General features: G+C 33.1%; 1 protein-coding gene and 1 long non-coding RNA gene across 2 annotated transcripts; one reads left to right on the top strand and one right to left on the bottom strand.

Moving 5' to 3' along the window:
- The first annotated feature begins 3986 nt into the window (after window positions 1-3986).
- Window positions 3987-6291, top strand: LOC119193303 (interleukin-1 receptor-associated kinase 4-like). Its single transcript, XM_037446902.1, is given in 4 exon segments — window positions 3987-4614; window positions 4617-5002; window positions 5495-5699; window positions 5702-6291. Coding segments are annotated over 4 exon segments (1026 nt in total). The 5' UTR covers window positions 3987-4391; the 3' UTR covers window positions 5914-6291.
- Window positions 6279-6747, bottom strand: LOC119193304. The gene is made up of 2 exons (XR_005113906.1): window positions 6640-6747; window positions 6279-6550 (listed from the first exon to the last, which is right to left on the bottom strand). It is a non-coding gene; the product is annotated as an uncharacterized LOC119193304 (long non-coding RNA).
- Window positions 6748-9271: the final 2524 nt, after the last annotated feature.

Below are 9271 nucleotides of genomic sequence, written 5' to 3' on the forward strand. Positions count from 1 at the left end.
AAATGCTCAAAAAATCGGAAAACTAAAATCAGGATTTTTGGTGAAAGTATTCGTTATTAATGGACAATTTTTGGTACAATGTCAGCAAAGGTATGGACAAGTATGTGGTTTCATTTATTTTATGGTCTTACAAACTATGTGTAATTTTAGTTTGTAAGACCCAGTCTAAGGTAAAACAATTTTACAGTATACGACGATTTGCTCGCAACTTCGCCCGCGTGACAGTGTTTTGCCAGGTTAAAAGTCCCCCTTTATATTTTCCCGGCTTAAAAGTAGCCTATGCGTTAATCAAAAGTGTTAGCTACCTCCACGCCAAATTTCATAAAAATTGGTCCAGCCGTATGAACGTGAAGAAGTAACAAACATACACACACGCTCACAAACTTACGCCTTTATAATATTAGCTGGATAATATTTAATTTTATGGTTTAACGTGCGCAAGTCAATTCCAAACAAAAACAGAAGGAGATAAATCACCTGCAACAATTCATCTCACTTGCATTAGTGACATCCTGACAAAGCTGTCCCTATGCAATTTCTTATCGACCCTTTTCCCGCTTTCTTCATCCCTATTCAAGTCTTAGACACCCCCAATCACCCCAAAAACAACAGATTTTTCCGTTTTTATAAATTATCAAAAAACACCAAAATGATAAAAAAATTGAGTCTAACCTTGAATGTTTACGATAGTCCAAACACTAAATAATGGATGTTTGTAAGTCACTCTTTCATATAGGTATAAATAAACTTTACACAGCAAAGTTTCTGAAGGTGTAATTATCTTGCTTCACGAGAGGTTATTTTCAAATAAAGTTTTGCCAACTTGCAGCTAATTTTATGCTCATAAAATCTTGCCATAAAATCCACAAATAATATTTTTCCAAAATAATTAAGGAAATTTTAATGTGTTACCAATTTTGTCTAACATTGAAACCTTTTCCTGGTTTTATCCCTGTTCACCGCTTGATCCCTAAACACCACATTTTACGGTACGCCAAGATAGCAATTTTTTCCAACTTACTTGATATGTGTCGTTATATTATGATCAAATTACACAAAATCAATATAAATTATAGCCTATGTGTTATTCTGATGTATCACCAATATTACTTTAAAGTTTCATCCAAATCCGTTAAGTATTTTTTTCGTGAAAAAAGGAACAAATACATACATACTTACATCCTTAAATCCATACATCCATCCTCACAAACTTTCGCATTTATAATATTAGTAGGAAATAGGACGGTTGATTTTAGAGTACACTAGCCAGCTGTGCGCGATCGTTGACCCGTCAGCTGATGTAGTGTTATATTACGATTTTTTTAAATATTCACATATTTAATTTTTTTTCTTTTGAATAATACTTTAATTTATCTATCCGTACGTGATGCAGTACAGAAATTAAGAAAAATCCTAGTTAAATAGTATCCATTCGATCGGATTTTTTTAGTGATATCCATCATGTCAGGAATCACCAGCACTATCACCTGTCTTCGTTTTCGGAAGCGTTTCCATTACACCTGTGTGACGACACAATATCTTTTTGTGGTAAGATTAAAGTACCTACCTATAATCAAACTCACGTATAAGTATACAATATACATACATAGGTCGTCCGATTACAGCTGTTTATTGTGATCGGAGATCTGGCAACGTTGCGTAGCAAGATGTGCCGCGATTCATGTAGCGAAGTGGCAACAGCGCACAATGGAATACAACCAATTGTAGAGACGGTAGCCTTTGATTGGCCCATTTGAATAAGATCAACAATTGATGGAGTGAAATTGTATAAAAAATACTGTGTGTAGTTTATATTTTTTTTCGTAATTGTTGATCAGATCGGAGCCACATTTGTATGCCGAATCATGCGTTAGATCAACAAAAGCTGTTCTGATCAACAATTGCCAACGGATCAACAATTAACTGATGCCACAACCCGTGTGATCAACATTTGCCGGGTGAAGATATCTATATATATATATATATATATATATATATAAACAGTTCGTGTTTATATATATAAACACGAATTGAAAAGAAGATTAGCGTGTGTGTGTAAAGTTTTATATATTTTTTTTTTATTGTAGTGGTTTTTCTTTTTAAAAAAGTTATGTTGGCTCTATTGTTCTCTACGGTACTGTTAGATCTCTTATATGTGAGAGTCTGGCTGGGTAGGTACCAGTGCAATGTCTATTTCTGCCGCCAAGCAGCGGTGTGTAGTCACTTTTGTGTTGGACATTGTAGTCAGTGTATCTAAGCAGTAAAAAAAGTTATATTAAAATAAAACTTTGAACCCAATACAAAAAGAATCATTCTTATCTTATTTCGTTTGGGGAATTCCCTACTGCATCTTAGGAGTACAAGGTCAAACTACAATATTTTTATTATGTTGACATTACGTTGAAACTATACTAACCCAACAAAAATCATCAAAATCTAATTTGATTTTGGCGAATTCCGTTTTGCGTCTTTGATTTTCAAGGTCCTATACAAGCCATACTCAACCTTTTTAAATGGGCCACAAACATGTTTCGGTCTTGATGCGCGGGCCGCAAAATATTTAGGTCTTAATAAAAACATAATTAAAAATGGCGATGTATTTATTGATAAAAGAAAAATTGGTCACAATGAAGCCAGCTATAAAATACATGATTTTCTGATGGGTGCGAAGCCAACTACAAAGACCCGCCGCAGCGGCTGGCGGGCCGAAGGTTGAGTATTGCTATCCTATGCTGTTCCGAAGCTGTACGAAATCGAACTCAAAATACTCATTTGAGTAAATTGGATTATTGGGTAAAAAGTTATCGCTGAACAAACATAAAAAAAATACGACGAATAGACAAACCATCCTTTGGAGTCGAATTAATAAAAATAAGCTCTTTTCAGATTAATTCAAGAACATGCTAAAGAAACTCACCGAAAGTGTGCAGAGGTTTTATTTGATGAATGGGGTACATCTGGAAAAAAGCCCAAGTAGTCTAGGACACAGGTCCCCTGGAAAATGACTAATTACACCCATATCTAAATCTTTTTATTTTGTACAACAAATAGTAGGAGTCATTTATAAATTTTTCTTACTATTATCTATAGTATAATATAAAGCCGAGTTTGGTTGTTTGAACGCGCTAATCTCAGGAACTATTGGTTTAAATTAAAAAAAAATATTTTCGTGTTAGATAGCCCGGTTATCGAGGAAGACTATAGGCTAATATAACGTCACGCAATGATTTAATAGAAGTGAAGCACAAACAAAAATATTGCAAAAACAGAGACAATGTATTTCTTTTAGGAGCTTCTGTTGTGTGTACTGCGTAAACTGTTAAATTTACGCAACTAAACGTAAATGATTATATATGACGGAATTGTTCCAATTAAAGATCTAAAAAACAATTTATTTTTGAACAATTTCCCCCCTCCCCGCCTCAAATGTCTGCGATAACTTCAAAAACTATGACATTTGGTATGGAGATAGTTTGATACCCTGCGAAGGACATAGGCTACTTTTTATCGGGGAAATATATAGCGAGACTTTTATAAGCCACCCAGTGAAGCCACGAGCAAAAGCTATTACTTCATAAGCTAAGAAACAAATCAGCAACTAAATTACCTCCATCAGCTTAGTCTTTAACCTGAATCTATTATTTACTTGAGTCTATTGTGCATTATTCGGATATATTAATTTGGATAGGCCTGTGTTGGAAATGATCAAATTAATTTAATAATTTGTTGGTTTACTATTAACGGACATACGAACAGAATTACAAAACTTTGTGGTATTTTTAAATTACAGGATAATACTACTCATGTGTGCTACATTGACAACACTTTACCTCTGAACTTGCATATATCTTTCAGCATATATTCTTTACTGTACAGCTTTGTTACAATACTAGACTTATATATTGTACGTTTTAGAGCCTTTACCTCCAAGACCCTCTGGTGGTCCTGCTGCTGCAATCGACATAAACATCACTTCTCTTTAAGTGGAGATAGCTCAGAACAAACTACTGGAGACGGAGATCTCGACTCAAATGAAACAAACAAAGACTTCAATCATTCGAAAAAAAAAACCTATTTGATAAAACTACAAAACAAGTTAAATCAAGTACTAACCTAATGAAATTTTCTACCATTTGCCAGTCTCTTAAAAATAAATCCTTCGGACGTCAAACAACTGCTCAAATGGTAACTCAAGAAAAAGATCTTATTAAATTTTCATCTGGAATACCAACCGAGGAACTACCTGCTCTGAGTGCATTAATGAGCAAACAGAATGATAAAAGTTCCAATGAAACATACGCAGAAAAGCTACAGAGTCCACAGAAGTATCTGGTACATCTCAAGCAAAATCACAATCTCACCAAAGCTGGTTCCCCACAAATGGTCCTCATATGGCACCACCCCCTATTGACATATATAGTGTTGTTGACAGTAAGATCCTCGAGGACACTAACTTGATACGATTCGAATATAGTCAATTAGAAGTTATTACTAACTATTTCCCAGAGTCAAAAAGTGAAGGACCTTCTGGTCCATGTGGAAAAATAGGAAAGGGTGGTTTTGGCGAAGTGTTTGTTGGATCGCACCCAACGCATGGTTTACTTGCAGTGAAAAAGTGCGCTGTTATCTTCAATTTGATTGTGAACCCAAAGTAGCTATAAAAGTATTTAATGCTGAAGTGAAATCATTGTCACAATTACGTCATGATAATATAGTGCCTATTTTGGGTTATTCTGTTGATGGGCCAACTCCATGCATAGTTTGTAAATATATTGAAGGAGGTTCACTAGAACAGAAGTTAGCTCAGAAGGTACTTACTGAAACTGAAAGAATGGGCATTATGATTGGCACTGCTGAGGGCCTGAAATACATCCATAACACCATTAAACCAGTAATAATGGACAGTGCAGAAAGCCAACCAACAAACTTAATGAAGACTTACTTTATTCATGGAGATGTTAAAAGTGCAAATATTTTGTTGACTACAGATTGTGTCCCTAAGGTAAATTTGTATGTCTACTAATATTTTCAATTAGATGTTTCGTGACTCCGCCCGAATGAAAACTTTCTCGGTCTTGAATTCCCACTATAAATTTTCTTGGGGATAAATGTAGCCTATAATTTGTTAAACCAGAATACGATCTACTAATGTATCAACTTCATCCAAATCCACTCAACGAAAAAACATCTTACCTATAAAACAGAACAGTTTTACGATATTTTGTTTGGATTTTGTAATAATATTTTATTATTGTGAATAAAACTGTCTAGAATTACTGAGATAGCCCGATAAAATTAATCTAAACTAGTTAATGTAGATATTGTGATATCCATATTTGCCTCATAATTAACTGTCAAATTACTCAGTATAATTAAAACTATACCAGTGTGGGCTTTCCTTGTTCAACAGTACCATTCATATTTAACGAAACGTAATGTACTGCATATTAAATAAAATCTAAGTTGTTGAATAATACTTCCTTATTATTTTCAGTTGTGTGATTTTGGATTGGCGAAGCAACTAGAATCGACGTACATTGTCAGTTCTATGATGGGCACGTCCGCCTACATGCCGCCCGAAGGATTCACTGGTACCATTACACGTAAAACGGATATATTCAGCTTTGGCATAGTTATCCTAGAATTACTTACCGGATTAAGACCTATTGTGACGAGTAGTAATGGCAATATAAATATTAAAACTATGTTGAAGAGAGTTGCAAGGATAATGAAATTGATAATCTGTTAGACCCAGTCGTGGATAACTGGACCAAAGCACAAAAAGTGTTTACTCTAGCAAAGCGCTGTTTGGAAATGGATCGAAATCTTCGTCCATCCATGGACGAAGTTTGCGCTATGTTAAACAGAATCAACTATCACGAATCATATGAACTTTTTTATGCTCGCGTTTAAACACTTGTTATAAAAATCTATATTTTCACTAATAAATATTGTACATACATATGTATTAGTTATCTAATACTTTGAATATCATGTAATATTTAACGTAACATCACAAGACAAAAAGATCACAAAATACATAGTACATACAATGTTTATAAGTTAGGCCCAATAGGTTGTCTCTTTATCAATAATCATAATGATAGCTATAAGTATGATGATAATTTTATGTCAATTATAATTATTAGTTAAACGGACAATAATCAATACAATTAGGTGCTTACATAATTGTTAATGTATTAAAAAATTTATACATAATTTGTTACCACCATTTACAAACTATTATTATAATTAACTGAAATAAGTTTTACAATAAATTTAAATTTTATTTGCTCAAGTCTTTATTTATTCTTTGTAGTCTTTGCAGAAATTCATTACTTTTAATATCAGGAGATTTTAAAGACTCAAGTATTATTACTTGTTCTTTTTTGGTACATAAGCCTATTAAAATAATGATTAAGTTGTGTATCTGGCTTACAAATGATTCTTCCTTTGTTATATACAGCAACTTGAATAAAATCGAAAGTAATTTCTGGTCCGATGATAAGTTCCATGTACACCAACAATGTTGAATCCACATTTCTAAAACCTGATAGAAAGGAAAATATAATTACAATTAATATGAAGCATAAATAATATAAACTAGATTATATTCGTTATACATTTAGACTAACATACCTCAATAGCTGATGGTAATAATATTTCTGCAACTGCTTCATTACAGCACTCATCAAAACTATTGCATAAAATAGTTTTAAATGATTTCCTTATAATGCAATTGATTCCTGTATTTCAATCACATTAGCAATAAAATTTAGACATGCTGCTTTCCTGTATAAGTTTGATTCCATATTTATTTGATCCAGAATGGTTGCAAAAGCTTTATCTATAGCAGGTTTCTGCAAAATGTAATTATTGAATTGAGAAATTTAATTGGTAGATGATAAGCTCTTCTAGAATAGCCTAAACAATACTAATGTCATGGCGCACACACCTGTTGTGTTTATACACTGCTGGCGCCGCACCACAAAACTGACTTGTTATACACAGACCTCTACAAGGGTGCAAGAGCCCACACTATGTGTATAAGTGTAAATTATTACTGAAATGTGGTAACACATAACATGCTGTTTTGTATAGCCAATGCTCACACACACCAGCCATATGGTCGTAGCGCGTATTTTTACATACTATGCGTGTTATGTTGCACTAGAATAAGTGTTCACTACGCTAGTGGCAGCAATGGCGACCTTTAAACGACGCGAGGCCCTCGACGAGTCAGTTCCCGATTTTAATAGTTTCGTCGGTAAGGTCGTAAAAAAAAAGTACTCCAAGGCATTTCATGAGGTTTCAGGCGGTTGCCTTGTTCGTAAAAATTATTAACTATTCAAAATATGTATATAGCTGAAAAGTGTGCTGATTAACCTGCTCTATACCTTATCGTATGAAACGTGTTCCAAAGACATAATAATTTAAAATTACAAATTACTGACCTTTGCATATTCTGGCAAAATTGTGAGCAACTGTATCAGATTTTCTAACACTAAACTAATTATTTCTATATCTTTTTCTCTGGCAGCTTTCAAAAGGCTACCAAGCATGACGTCGTAAAAATTACCATCTTGAAAGCTCTTGTTGTTCTGAAACATGATAATATGATTAAGAGTAAATTAAGAAAAAATTTCAGCTACCATACTAAAGACAAGAAAATGTTCTTGATACTTCCGTGCTCCTTACAAAGTGTACAGAAATTATATCATTCATTACTTATACTCCAAATTTTATACACACTTTATATAAAAATAATCAAATAATATAATCTATTTTGATTAATTTATCATTACAGGTTTAAATATAAAATTATACTTACAAGTGAAACAAGCACTACAGAGCAACATTTCAATCCCTTCATTTTGTTTACTGAATCATAATCATCTATCAAAAGTAGTGATAGTGGCAAAACTGATGATGGATTTACTGTCAATTTCTTAATCTGGAAAAGAATATTAAAAAATAGAATTATGTCAAGGCAATCAATCAACTGGACCTCATCATAAGCAGCATGATGTTTATACTTTATAGCTGATTAGAAAGTTATTGTCAATGGCCACACTTGATTGCCCATGTTGATTAGTCCATCATCACAAAATAATTAGTTATGATCTTAGAAAATTTTATAAGTTTTATTCTGATATAACTGTTTCTGGTAAATATAAACAACCCAACTTGCATCTCCTGATATGACATTAAACACTTATGGAGACTCAATTATCTCGATCTTAATTCTAGATATTGACAATTATCCAGATTGCCAAATCAAAGCCAGGATGGGATGAAAGTTTGTATATACTCAAAAAAATTCTTAACCAATTTAGAAAATTCTTGCACTAAGTAACTGTGTTACCTCTGGATGTTATAAGCTACATTTCATCCCAGGAATGGTCATTAATGTGGGCATACCCGCTAGCAAACTAGTTAATAATAAATCATATATATAAAATGGCTATTTTGATATTTTCATTAACCTGAATATCTTATTTAACATGTAGCCTGGTTAATTGAATCTCCACTTTAATATGACACAGAAGACTACACTCACATTTTCACAAGAGAATGTATACTTCTACAAGTGCTGGATATCTTCTAAAATCTTCTGAAGTCACTGTTTGATGCAAAGTCTTTATACATTCATCAAATATTTCTTGCGCATTAAATACATCAGAGCTTAATATTTTATGGAAACTAACATTGTAAACAGTGTCAAAAGCACAGTCCAAACTTTGGGCATACTGTTTGCACTGAATTGAGGTCCAAGGCCCCTCAGTTTTTAATTCTTCATAAAATATTATAAATCTCGCAATCAATGTAGAAGCATGGGGTACAGTTTTAAGATTTACATCTCTCACTATGTTAAGAATATTATGTATATTATCTTTCAATTTTTTGGCGAATAATAAACTCTGGGTGATTTTTAGCTTCATCATAATCCTGCGCTAGTTTGGGTACCAAGCAATCGTTTATAACTTCCGTCAGCTTCGTTATCTGATCCATTATTTTAGCGCAGTTTACGGTTTCTTTTTTCTGATATCTATTATTTTGCCTAAGTACTTTACGCTATTTTCTTCAGTAATTCTTCATTTTCTTGAATAAAAACCTGTGTTTAAAACAGATGTTCCAGTTTAAACACTTTGACACAAAAGAATATAGTACTCTCTAACGACTAGTGTTGCATATCGATAGTCTGATATCGATAGACAATCGATTATCTATCGATAGTCAAGGTAAAATCAATAGTATCGATAGTCTATCG

This window comes from Manduca sexta, unplaced genomic scaffold (genome assembly GCF_014839805.1).
Source record: "Manduca sexta isolate Smith_Timp_Sample1 unplaced genomic scaffold, JHU_Msex_v1.0 HiC_scaffold_3924, whole genome shotgun sequence".
NCBI lineage: Eukaryota > Metazoa > Arthropoda > Insecta > Lepidoptera > Sphingidae > Manduca > Manduca sexta.